At 34.1% G+C, this 14475-nt stretch overlaps 1 protein-coding gene across 5 annotated transcripts in view; it reads left to right on the forward strand.

Moving 5' to 3' along the window:
- The window catches only part of MARK1 (microtubule affinity regulating kinase 1), a 142364-nt gene that overhangs the window by 96342 nt on the left and 31547 nt on the right, over window positions 1–14475 (forward strand). For all 5 annotated transcript variants that reach the window (XM_081226157.1, XM_081226159.1, XM_081226158.1 and 2 more), the window contains exons 6-9: window positions 194–264; window positions 5200–5256; window positions 10414–10650; window positions 10738–10857. In XM_081226157.1, the coding sequence (XP_081082283.1) occupies window positions 194–264; window positions 5200–5256; window positions 10414–10650; window positions 10738–10857 (485 nt within the window). The remainder of the gene's footprint in view (window positions 1–193; window positions 265–5199; window positions 5257–10413; window positions 10651–10737; window positions 10858–14475) is intronic.

A 14475-nucleotide genomic window follows, 5' to 3' on the forward strand; every position in this document is an offset into this window, starting at 1 on the left:
CTACCCATATTCAATTTTACATGTATTTTTTTCCTTTTTTTCTATTCATGTAATAGTTGTGATTTATATAGAACTATCAGAAAAGTGTGGGCCAAAAGCTTCTTTAAAAACAAGGCAAAAACTTGACATTGCATATATTGTTAACTGAAAAATCTATGTATATTTTACTGCCTGCTTTACCTTTCTGATTCAGGTGAAGTATTTGATTACTTAGTTGCCCATGGAAGAATGAAAGAAAAAGAGGCCCGTGCAAAATTTAGGCAGGTATGGAAAGTAGTTTTCAACTTTGTTTTGCTGATATTTTTAGTGATGTACAATGGACAGTATCACAAACCGGAATTCAGAGTACATGGTACTTTAAAAAGAAAAATTCCTGCTTTCTTATACTTTTTAAGAATGGAAAACTGAAAAAGAAATTTGTTCTTCCTGAATTTAAATTTAAAATAGTTGCCATTGGTTATTTCTAGTTCATCATAAATAGTAAAATGTTTATAGGTGAGATTCTTATTAATAACTCTTTGAGAGTCTTGGAAATACAGACTAGAGTGAGATAGAAAGTAAATACTTAAACCTTTATCCAGTAATTATTATCAAATATTATTAGCTTTATGTGTACAGTATAAATGTGTACTGTTTAAAGAGGTTTTTGTATTTTTTAAATAATTAAAGATGTCTTAGTTTTGGAACTCATATTTTTGTAGACTTAAAGACTATGATCAATTTTATTTAGTCAAGTAGGGAAGGAACCTTGCCAGTGTGAAGAATATGGTAAGATATTGATATTTCCAGGTCAACTTGAATATGATTTGTTACAGAAATGATAAAATAAGAAAAAGCAATTTAAGTTTATCTAAGATTTTATTTTTAATGTTTAGGAATGAAGTATTTAAAATTATCATACTTTATAAATTACTGTAGAAATGACAATTAATCAATTGTAAATTGTCTACAAAATTTACTGAAGTAAAGTTTCAACAGACAACTTACTATATCCCAAACTTTACCTAAGTGAATTTAAAATATTCATTTAAAAATAGTTAGTATCTCTTCTGTAAACATTATTCTACAGTTAAAGGGTTCCTGTAATCAATAAGATTGGGAAATACTGACTACTGATGTGAAACCTTCCTCTGTGAGATTTGACATATATGTTAACATATAAACAATTGGAGAAGTCCTGAAGAAGATGGGAGGAAAAAAACCTGTTCAACTTTTTTTTTTTTTTTTGACATAGCATTCTCCATATCAATCGTGGAGTGAGTTTATTTTGTGAAACCTCTATTATTAATATTTCACAGAATCATTACTTTTTGGAACAATATCCATGAAATACTTTAGACCAAAGATAAACATAGCCCTTATATTTAGGATAGATTCCTAGGAGCATTTGACTTAAAATAGCTGAATCTAAAGACAACTGGTAATGAGGAAGCAACATTGAGAAATTGAATGGTATTCAGCTACATATTGTTAAATTCTTTTCTACTGTGGAATGGAAGTCCAGGCTTACTTAAGTAAAGAGCTACAATCATCACTTTAAATGTCATCTTTCTTTCCATCTCAGTCACACTCGTTTTAGTAGCCTATTAGGAAGAAAATTCCAATTGACATTAAATATTTCCATTGGGGTTTTAATATATATTTTAAGGACTGTCACTACTCACTCTTGTTCTTTTTAGTCAGTTGGTTTTATTTATTTATTAAAAACATACTGTGGTCAGAAATTGTACTGGGTACTATATGGAATTAGAGAAGGTGCTGTTTTAAAGAGCTTACTCATCTCTACTGATGGGTGAGAGCAGGATAGCAGGCTGGGACACAGATATTTTCATAAAGATTCAAATAATTACTGATTGGCTCTTTTTTAAAATAAAGTCTGGATTACTTTGAAATCAAATCAGAGGTTGAGTGTTAAATGAATGCTATTTAAAATGTAAAACAATGGCAATTTAAAAAAGAATTATCTATTTATTATAAATATTAAACGTATTTACTATCTGTATGTGTTCCCCCCAAATTAAATAGGTAACCAACTCACATTTTTAAAAACCAGGGACACACACACAACTTTATAGTTATTTGGCAAAAAGTTATATTTGTTTTTCAATTTATTTTTGCTAAGTTTATTTTGCTTTATAGGTGTAATTAAAACTCTAATAAATGTGTATTTACTTTTATTTTTATTTGCTCTGTATTTCATAAAATTACTTTAAAAACTTTAACAGTGAAAGGGAGTGTACTGTGTTAGTAAGGATATGTCCTTGACCCTACCATTAAATATAGCAGAGACACTAGGACAGTTCAAGACCAATTTAGCAGTCATTGCCCGTACAATGCCTCTGCCTTCCTTAAGATTTGAGGGCCTGCAAGAAAAATCATAATATTGATTCAACCCTTCCAGTATCAAGGCTACTACTTAAAGCTTGGGAATTCCTGACCCACGTATAAATAATTGCAAAGCATCCTCCCCCCCACCCAGTTCCACCTCATGGCAAAACATTGACATGTCTGGTCTTAGGGTCAGTGCAGGACTGATGGTCAATCATGTTTTCAAGATCCATAACAAAAGGGTTGTAGGGACGTTTCTGCATCCTATTTGTGGAGGTACAGAATGTTTTGAGATGGGAGGGTCTGGCCATAGAATACTGCAGTAAAACTTGGGCTAGTGCATGGGGGTTCTTGCAGCAAGCGAGTCAGAAGCCAGAGCTTCTTTTATGGCAGAAATTGTACGCTACTAGATAAGTGTGATGATATTACAGATTATCTTTCCCTTCTTAAGTCTTTAAGACTCAGGAGATTTTTATTCCAGAAGTGCCTATAGAACTGCTTTCATAGAAACTATCTTGTCTAATGTGAAATGCATGTTTGGTAACCAAGTCATTATCTGTAGCATGCCTTCTTCACTGTATCAAGAGAAGGGGACTTGAAAAAGATAATATCATTATCAGCAAAGTTCTGTCATCTATGATACAAAAATAGCCTTATAGTATGAACATCCTATAGCCTATATAGTATGTTCAATAAGATGTATTAATATTTACATACAAATGTATGTCTCTCTTAATTACATGGTGAAAATTGGATATTAGAATCTTGAAGCATATTGCTTAAGAAAACTAATACTACATGTATTCATTGTAGGATTCTGCTGTATTTGGAGGACTCACACCTCAAATTGATTATAATCATTCACAATTGTTTTGCTCAAACACAGTTCATGGTTCTGTAGTACCTGCTTAGTTTGGAATTCAGAGACTTTTACCAACTTGTCTATCAGGGTCTAACTCCCAGTATTACCATTTTCCCACCTACTTTTCAAATACATTGTGTTGCCTCAACATCAGTGCAGGGCTTCCCTGGTGGCGCAGTGGTTGAGAATCCGCCTGCCAATGCAGGGGACACAGGTTCGAGCCCTGGTCCGGGAAGATCCCACATGCCGTGGAGCAATTAAGCCTGTGCGCCACAACTACTGAGCCCATGTGCCACAACTACTGAAGCCTGCACGCCTAGAGCCCGTGCTTCATAACAAGAGAAGCCACCGCAATGAGAAGCCTGCGCACCGCAACGAAGAGTAGCCCCCCTGCTCGCCACAACCAGAGAGAGCCCCCATGCAGCAATGAAGACCCAATGCAGCCAAAATTTTTTTTTTAATCAGTGCATTTTACCACCTTACCCCCTACGTCCCCATCCCCAAACATCCACATTTTAAAATTTTACTATCCTTCATGGAGGGCTTAGATCAAATATCACCTAGTAACTGAGAATATTCTTTATCTTTTATGATTCCCTCACTTCTTTGTACCTCTGCTTCTATGATTCTACTTTGTAGTATGTATAGTTACTCATAAACATATTTTTTTCCTCCTAATCAGACTGTAAGCTCCTGAAAGGCAGCGTGCATGTAGGGTGCATGAACACATTTTTGTATTCCCCTAGCAACCAGCACATTTTCTTGCACATAGCAGGCACTCAGTAAACTGACTGTTGAATCAAAATGAATTTAATTGAATTACATCTTACTCACTGTGTGTTGATTTTGTTTTGAATTCATGTCTTCTCTGTCTTTGAACCATTTTAATATACATTAAAATAATCTTATAATACTGAAATATCAGTTTCACTTGTACTACTTTGAAGTTTTTTTTTCCTAACCAGTATCCTATTAGCATGGTCATACTTCACATCACCTTTACACTTTCAAAAATTTCATTTCTGTCCCCATTTGTAAATGCCTAACCAGTATTCAACATTCAAACTGTGTTTACTTACGTTTAACTGAATCCACAGAATTGAATGTTCTGCTGTGCATTAAAATGGCCCTCCTATACATCAGATATACTTATATGTACAAAGTAACTCTTAGTTGATTGCTATCAGATTGTTTCCTTTTCTGTATTTTATGTAATAAAGCATATAACTATCATAGAATTGCTTATAACCTATTTCTCATTGGTATCTTTGGCCCTTAAATCATTGGGTTATTTCCTGTTTAGCACTTATCCCCAAAGAGCCCTTATGTAATGGTTAAAAATTAAGATGGTGTACAAAATCTAGTTACAAGGGTAGAATGCTTTGCCCAGCTGAATTAGTGGCAAGTTTAAGATTAAATTTCATTTTTACCTCTTTTCTTTTGATAATTAGATTTCCTTTAAAGGCTCAAAAATTTTTGCTTTATACTATATGAAGAGACAAAAATAAGGTATTGCTAAATACCCTGTTGATAAATTCTTAGTCAGTTGACCTCCCTGAAGAAACATGCCTTGAACACATTTAATATAATTCCTAAAATAGAGTTTTGCATTTTGAACTTGAGCCAGCTATCTTGGAATGCTGATTCATGTGTGCCAGAATTCTTATTTCAACAGTGGGATAAACCATTTGACCAAAACTACAAAGTGTATACATTGTATCATGTAAACAGAAATATAACAACCCATAAAGAAATCTTCATGGACTCTGACAAATATTTTAGTGTATTTTAGCAAGAGAATACTACTTTTCCACATTGTCCACATTTAAAAGTGAAAATTTCATAACTTTAATACATATGGTTTTCTGAAATAAAGGAACAGTGAAATTGCTAAATGTAACTTTAAAATCCAAGTTAGTAATTTCTCTAAATTGGAATGATAATTGGGGAAAAATTGAGATGTTTTTACCATAATAATTTTGAATCTTTTATCCAAATATTTATTTCAGATTGTATCTGCTGTGCAGTATTGTCATCAAAAGTGCATTGTTCACCGTGATCTTAAGGTAAGTGATTGGTTTTATAACAAAAATTTCTTAATTATTAACAGATATGTGGTACTTTTAGAGCTGTCTTTTTGATTGCCTAATTGTGCCAGGCACTGTACAAGGAAATTAGTTTTTATTTAATTGTCACAGCAACTTTTTATAAAAGGTAGTATTTTCTTTCTTTTTTTTTTAATTGAAGTATAGTTGGTTTACAGTATTATGTTAGTTTCAGGTATACAGTGAAGTGATTCAATTATATATATATTTTTCAGATTATTTTCCATTATAGGTTATTACAAGGTATTGAATGTAGTTCCCTGTGCCATACAGTAAATCCTTATTGCTTATCTATTTTATGTAAAGTAGTATGTATCTATTAATCCCATACTCCTAATTTATTCCTCCCCTGCTTCCTTTCCCCTTTGGTAACCATAAGTTTGTTTTCTATGTCCGTGAGTCTGTTTCTGTTTTGTATATAGATTCATTTGTATTATTTTTTAGATTCCACGTATAAATGATATATAATATTTGTCTTTTTCTTTCTGACTTCACTTAGTATGATATTCTCTAGTCCATCCATGTTGCTGTAAATGGCATTATTTCATTCTTTTTTTATGGCTGAGTAATATTCCATTGTGTGTACACACACACACACACACACACCCCACAACTTCTTAAGCCAGTCATCTGTTGATAGGCACATGGTTTGTTTCCATGTCTTGGCTATTGTAAATAGTGCTGTTATGAACATTGGGGTGCATGTATCTTTTTGAATTGAGTTTTTGTCTTTTCCAGATATATGCCCAGGAGTGGGATTGTTGGATCATATAGTAGCTCTATTTTTAGTTTTTTAAGGAATCTCCATGTTCTTCTCCATAGTGGCTGCACCAACTTACATTCCCACCAAGAGTGCACAAGGGTTCCCTTTTCTCCACACCCTTTCCAGCATTTAATATTTGTATACTTTTTGATGATAGCCATTCTGACCCATGTGAGGTGATACCTCATTGTGGTTTTGACTTGCATTTCTCTAATAATTAGTGATGTTGAGCATCTTTTCATGTGCCTGTTGGCCATCTGTATGTCTTCTTTGGAGAGATGACTATTTAGGTCTTCTGCCCATTTTTTTGTTTGTTTGTTTTTTTGATATTGAGTCGTATGAGCTGTTTGTGTATTTTGAATATTAACCTCTTGTTGGTCACATCATTTGCAAGTATTTTCTCCTATTCCTTTGGTTGTCTTTTCATTTTGTTGATGGTTTCCTTTGCTTCGCAAAAACTTTATAAAGTTTGATTAGGTGCCATTTGTTTATTTTTGCTTTTATTTCTTTTGCCTTGAGGAATGAACTTAACCAGGAGGTGAAAGACCTATACGCTGAAAACTATAAAACATTGATAAAGGAAATTGAAGGTGATTCAGAGAAATGGAAAGATATCCCATGCTCTTGGATTGGAAGAATTAATATTGTTAAAATGGCCACACTACCCAAAGCAATCTACAAATTTCATGTAATCCCTATCGAAATACCCATGACATTTTTCACAGAACTAGAACAAATAATCCTAAAATTTATATGGAACCACAAAAGTCCTAGAATTGCCAAAGCAATCCTGAGGATAAAGAACAAAGCTGGAGGCATAACCCTCCCAGACTTCAGACAGTACTACAAAGCTACAGTAATCAAAACAGTATTGGTGTAAAAACAGACAGATCAGTGGAACAGAATAGAGAGCCCAGGGAATTCCCTGGTGGTCCAGTGGTTAGGACTCGGCGCCTTCACTGCCAAGGGCCCAGATTCAATCCCTGGCTGGGAAACTAAGATCCCACAAGCTGCGTGCGTGGCCAAAAAAAAAGAATAATTGAGAGCCCAGAAATAAGCCCATATGTCTTCAATCAGTTAATCTATGACAAAGACAAAGGAGGCAAGAATATACAGTGGAGAAAAGACAGTCTCTTTAGCAAGTGGTGTTCGGAAAGCTTGACAGCTGCATGTAAATCAATGAAATTAAACCACACCCTCACAAAAATAAACTCAAAATGGTTTAAAGACCTAAATATAAGGCATAAAACTCCTAGAAGAGAACATAGGCAAAACATGCTCTGACATAAATCATAGGAATGTCTTTTTTTTTTTAATTAATTAATTAATTTATTTATTTTAGGCTACATTGGGTCTTCCTTGCTGCACGCAGGCTTTCTTTAGTTGCGTCGAGCAGGACTACTCTTCGTTGTGGTGCGTGGGCTTCTCATTGTGGTGGCTTCTCTTGTTGTGGAGCACAGGCTCTAGGCGTGTGGCCTTCAGTAATTGTGGCATGCAGGCTCAGTAGTTGTGGCACGCAGGCTCTAGAGCACAGGCTCAGTAGTTGTGGCACACAGGCTTAGTTGCTCTGCGGCATGTGAGATCATCCCAAACCAGGGCTCAAACCCATGTCTCGTGCATTGGCAAGTGGATTCTTAACCACTGCGCACCAGGGAAGCCCAGGAATGTTTTCTTAAAAGGCAGTATTTTCACTAAGGAAATGAAGAAAATGTGGATGAGAAGTTATCTAGCATTAAAGACTAGACGATTTGATTCCATTAATTAGCTTCTTTTAATAACATAAATGAGGAACTTTGTTCCTAATTAAAAATGCCTGAGGCCCCATTCCATCAGAAGCAGGGTCAGGGCACAAATCCAGATTTGTCTGATGTAAGAGCCAGTGTTCATCCTCACATTAAAGTTCAAAGAAATAAGGAAAGTTTTAAATGTTTTTATGAATATTGAATGCATATGATTAGTATAAACTAGCATACTTTGGAATAAGAAATGTGTGATAGTCAGGAAATGTTTGTGGCAGTGAACATGGGAGCCATGATTCATTTCATGGGGAAATGAAATCAGATGTCTGTTTAGGTGTTTTGCCTATTTTTTAATCTCGTTGTTTGTTTTTTTGTTATTGAGTTACATGAGTTCCTTACATATTTTGAATATTAACCCCTTATCAGATATGTGGTTTGCAAGTATTTTCTCCCACTCTATAGGTTGTCTTTTCATTTTGTTGATGGTTTCCTTTGCTGTACAGAAGCTTTTTAGTTTGATGTAGTCTTATTTGTTTAATTTTGCTTTGGTTGCCTGAGATTTTGATGTCTAATCCAAGAAGTTAATAATACTGTATTGAATACTGGAAGTTTGCTAAGAGGGATTTCAGGTGTTCCCATCACACTTATCAAAAAAAAGGTAACTGAGAGGAAGTATGTAGCTTGACTTAAGTAATCATTTCACTGTTTGTATATATATCAAATTATCATGTGTTATAACTTAAATATACATAATTTTTATTTAAAAAATAAAATAATTTAGAGAAAGAAAGAATGGTTGGGGCCAGATGGATTGGTTTTTTTTTTTTTTGAATGAAGGTAGAAAATTCCTTGTCTAAGAAAGTTGTTTTTTTTTTTCCTTTTTCTCTATTTTTCCAAAGTTAACTTGCATATTCCATACCTAGGAGTTTTTTTGGTTTTTTTTTCCAACTTCTTTTCCCATTGCCTCTGTCAATTACTAACACTAGTTTGTGTTATATTTGAATACATTGTCCTAAACAATTGTTGAAAGTCTCATCCTGTATTTTGGCTCCATTGTTCTGAGCTTACAGATTTTCTCCTGCTCCAAATATTTCTATTTCTGTTTCCTCCCTCAGCTATTTTAAGGGAAATCACTGCTTCAAAGAAAGAGAAAGAAGAGGGCTATTTATTTCCCTGCCTGTGTGTTTGACTCCTAGTTTGTCATCAAATTTCTTATATGGAAAATATCTGCAAAAAATCATGTTCATTACCTAGGAGTTTCCTGTATGCTCTTGGGAGGAAACCTCAAAACGCTCTCCAGCTCTCCTCTTCTGAGGCAGCCTTGGGCACTTTGCTATCCATCCAGACATCTTTAGAGAGACCGGGAAAAGTCTAGCTTGCTCCAGGACAGCCTCAGAAATTTACAGTGACCAGGCCCTTACATCAGAACATCAAAGTAACCTGGTTTTGTCACACAGTCCATAATGTTAAGATCTAATATAAATCTCCCAAATCTGTGTGCTGTTATAATATTTATGTAATAAGTGATATCACATTTTTTGCATATTTTTGGGTGTTAGATGTGTATTTTCTGAAACAAGATGAAAACAAATATCCCAAGGTAGTATTCCTTTAAAAAGGAAAAGAAGGAAGTAGGCGAGGGAAGAGCTATATGATGGGCAAAGTGCTTGGGTCTGCTGACTGTTGGACCCTCCAGTGGTATAAACTATAGAGAACTCTGATTTTCATTTTAGTCAAATTTTACTCCTTTTTGTAACCTGATAAAACACATCTACCAACTAAGCTATAATTTCATTAGTCTATCAGTTGTAACAGAGTTTGAAACAAAACATGTGCAAAAGCAAATCCTTTATTGAATTGCTTGCATTTATAAAAGGTACATTTAAATGTTTTCACTGAATGATTCTGATTTAGGAAGATTTTAGAAAACCGGCATTTTAGAACATGGGAGAAGTCACTTCTTTCTACCATAATAAACCCCTAGAAGAGAATCTAGTTTTAGAAAAGCAAAAAGAGGCTTAAAACAGATAAGATCTAATGGAGGCTATGTTGTGTTGTTTTCTTTTACTGAGAAAAGAACTTTGTTGAGGATGCATTTTGCAAGAAAGGACAAGGAATCAATTCAGTAGTCATAGAACCCCTGACTGGTAGTTAGTTTAAATATATGCTTGAGGCTTGCATTAACCAGTGATGCACTATTAAAACAGAATATTTGGGTAAATTTTTTGGTTTAAGCCCAAGATGGGTTAGTGTTATGTTGACTTACATTCTTTAGAATAGGTCATATTAAGGTGCAATTCCAGGATGTTTCTTACCATGAGGAAAAAAATTAGGTTTAAAATGACCTATGGAAGAAAATGGTTTTTAAGTAACCTTTCTTAAACAGTTACATATATGCATATAAATGGAGCCTTCCTATATAGTGTTAAAATTCAGTTTTATATAAATGTAATCCTGAGAAGTTACACATTGAAGTACTCTACTGGGCTTCTCAATTTGATGTTACACTTAAAAATGAGAGACAAGAAATAGATGCTTGAGATCTGAAACAATTATAATGAACGTTTTATTTTATGTAGGCTCTTTACATTGTCCTTTTTATTATTTTCCTCTTAGGCTGAAAACCTTCTCCTTGATGCTGATATGAATATTAAAATTGCTGACTTTGGTTTTAGTAATGAATTTACAGTCGGGAGCAAGTTGGACACATTTTGTGGAAGCCCGCCTTACGCTGCTCCTGAGCTTTTCCAAGGGAAGAAGTACGACGGGCCTGAAGTGGACGTGTGGAGTCTCGGCGTCATTCTCTACACGTTAGTCAGTGGCTCCTTGCCTTTTGACGGCCAGAATTTAAAGGTATCAGCTAAATTTGATATTAGTGTTCTATCCCCAAGCACAGTGATTTCATAAGCCAGTGATACGTGCTTTCTTTTGCCTTGTAAGGAACTGCGGGAGCGAGTCTTACGAGGGAAGTACCGTATTCCCTTCTATATGTCCACCGACTGTGAAAACCTCCTGAAGAAATTATTAGTGCTGAATCCAATCAAGAGAGGCAGCTTAGAAGTAAGTAATTTTTTCCACTCTATATTTAAAGTCTAACAATTAAAATATTCAAGGAACTACAGAGCATTATTTCAATAATTTTTCCCCATGTTTTTAAAGGAAAATTGCCAAATCATCTCATTTGCCTTTTATTTAGATCTAGAGAAAGTCACATGATGCTTTCACTACTCAAAGGTTGTGCAGTAGGTTTGGCTAAAGACTCTTATGTCTTCTTTGTCCTGCAGTGAAGTCTTAAATTAAAACAACATCAAAATAGGGATAAAATTGACTTAGTTGAAGAAGAAGGAAAACCTAGTCTCTGTCACAAATTGCTTGGTCCAATATAGAAACCTTGTATTTAGTAAGTACAGATATTTCAAGGATAAAAGAAGATAGTGAAATTTGAATCCAGTGAATACTTCATGGCTGTATCTGATAGTAAAAAATTTAATAGGACCCTCTCAGCATCAGTACAGAAAATTTGCAAATATTTAAGTAGAACATATTGGAAATAGGTATTTCATTTCTTACCACACTGTTGTGTTGCCTACATACATTCTGCATACGTGAGGTTATTTATAATAACAGACACTATTAAAAAAGTACTAAGTATGTTACAGCCAGTAACATCAGAGGCTCATATAACCAAAATGTCTAATCTTTTTTCCTTGTGACACTGCAGTCAGAACAACTTATTAAGCATTTTGCCCATCTGTTTTTAAGACTATTTTAGCCTGTACTAAGATAAGTTCAGAGATTCAGCATGTATTATTCACTAGTATTTTTTGTCTTCATTTATTTGCCTTAATACATAGGGTAGAAAATTCAGAGAATTAACCTCATTTAAACTGTACTTTTTTAGTGTAGCAATGGGGGCCTTCTGGCACGGACTCCATGCAGGTTAGGAGGCAGCCTTATAGCGAGCCATCCCTGTGTACAGAGCTCTCAGGTTAGTTTGGGCTTTGTAATTGTACTACCACAGTACTTTTCACTAAAAGATACAATATGATGTTTCGATGGAAGTTGAGGGATGGTGACTTCCATTGGGAAATTATTTTAAATGTTTTCTATCAGTAAATCAATTCTCAGATATTTTTTACTGAATTGTTTGTTTAAATGTGATTAGTTACTTCCCATGGTTTTTGTGGTTTTTTTCCTTTGGGGGTCAAAGGATATGTTGTAATGTTTTAAAAGAGAAATCTGTGCAGTAAAAAAGCCCACTTTCATATTACTGCTCTTCTAAACTTACTTTCAACCATTATAATGGAAAATTGTGTGAAATAGTTAAAATTGTTGACACTCATACAAGTTCTAAAATTTTATAGGAGCATAAGCCTCCCTTGATCCTGCTCTATGACCCATTTTTATCATTGGAGCCAAGTTTACTTGAATGTCACTTAACAAAATGTCCAGAGTTGAGGCATCAGCTCAGCTAATGAGAGGAACAAAAAGACCATAAAGAACAAAAATTATCTGGGGGGAGTAGATTTTACAAATCTCTATGGACGATTGATAAGATATGCTTCATGTCTTAACTGTGATTCATTTACAGTGGCCAAATATTTAAGTCTTTCATCCTTAGCATTAAAATATGAAGGACTAAAGTATTATATTTCTCTGACTTGAATGTAAAATCAAGTTATTATTATGAAAACATTTGCTCATCAGAAACTCATTTGAATATAGTCTGGAACTTCCTGTTCCACCTTGTCAAAATTAAGTTTTCCAGCCATGGAACCATGAGTCTACATTGGAAATATTATCATAATATTGCAGATATCACCATATAAAGGCTGGTCTGCTTCACAATTCCCAGAAATGATTTTCCAGAGAAACCTGACACCATTGGAAAAAAAAAAAAAAAGATTTCTTTATACCAAATCTTAGCAAACTCCCCTTGAAATACCAATGATGTCGAAAATTATATTAGTCTTCACTTTTATTTTCATACCTACTTTATTATCAACTTTACAACCAAAAAATCCATAAAGTATAAAAAGCAGGTGTTTTCAAAACACCAGTCTTCAGTGTGTAAACATAAATTTTTATTCAGTAATAATGTTTTCATGTCATGTTGCATTCTTTTTTTTTAACTTCAACGTTCTTAGTATGTCCTCTTTGCTTTATCATGAGAGTGACCACCTTCCCTGTCAATAGCTATGTCGTTCTCCTTGGATTATGTATCAAAGTTTATTTAACTATTCTCTGTTTGTTCCAAATGTGAGTTCTCATTGTTTTTGCTAAAAATAATGTGATGTACTTTTTCCCTCTGGGACATATGCTTAGATAAATTCTCCAGACAGTAATTACTCGGTCAAAGGGTATAAACAGTCTGCTAGGTCCTGCGTATCATTGCCAAAAGATTGTGTGTGACCTAAGGCATTTGAAGGTACATATTCTGCACAGCTTGTTTCAGTATTGGATAAAAATAATTTCTAGTATTTGATGCCTTTATGGTAGTAATACAGTGTGTCATAATTGCTTTAATTTGTATTTCTTTCATTAGAGATAATGCTCAATATTTTTAATGAATAGGTTAAGCGTCCTTCTTCATATGTAAGCTCTCTGTGTCTCTAAACTGCTTGTCTAAAGGAGTCTGGTTACTCAGCTTTATAGACTTGTATCAGCTTTGCACATTTTGACATGAAATATTTCCCTGTTAATACTCATATTTTAAGAAATGGAACTTGATGTATTTTTTCGGTGTTAGTTGAGTATCATGAGTTACTGACGAAACTCTAGTCTTCACTGTGTAATTTGCTAATATTGAAGTTTGATTTAAAGAATCTTTATTTTAAGTAATTTCACATTCTACTTGACCCATAGTTGCTTCTAGATCTAAACAGTTAATATAAGTTTTTCAGGTTGTATATGCGAGTGTTGTCACCTCTTCCTAATTGTACTCATAATGGGGGGGGGGACAGTATCACACATGATTTTCAAAGGATTTGTGTTTTATGTTGTATGCTGGGTTTTTTCCTATTTATTTGAATATTGGTGTGTCTGGGTTTTTTTTTAGAAAGATACTGATATTTTTTCCTCCTACCCCCTCTTTGTATATTCTTTCATTTTTCCAGTCCTTAAGTAAGATGGACTGTGTTACCTTTCAAAAGAATAACAAAATTTGAGCCTAAAGCAAAGTTGCTCATTATTGTCCTTTCTCCCTCATCTTTGGTCCTCCTCACAAAGTATTTATTTTTACCTTTAACACCTTTTCCAGCTGCTGCTAAGAGAATCTTTAAAATCTTGCTTGTGTCTGCCCAGTTCAAATGACAGTAAAGCAAAAAACAATTAATAATAATAATAACCATTTTTCTAATGAAAAGTTCTAAGTACAAATTCAGAAGCATATGGTATACTTTACAAAGGTTGAAACCATTTAAAAAAATTATTTTCATCTGGCCAGCCTAAAGTCCATAATTTTTTAGTGTGGACCTATGTATAGGGTCTATATTTCCATTGGTAATTTGTTTAACTCTTTATAATTCATCTGAATCAATTATTTTGTTAGAACTTCTCAGCAAGTAGTCATTTCTGTTCAGTGACAGTGATGGCTAGTGTAAACTTTCTTCAAGTTGGGAATCTTGTTGGACCTCTTGTTTCTCATGTTGAGATACCTCAAATGAAATCTGAAATGGA

This window comes from Mesoplodon bidens (assembly GCF_964165515.1).
Source record: "Mesoplodon bidens genome assembly, chromosome: 2".
NCBI lineage: Eukaryota > Metazoa > Chordata > Mammalia > Artiodactyla > Ziphiidae > Mesoplodon > Mesoplodon bidens.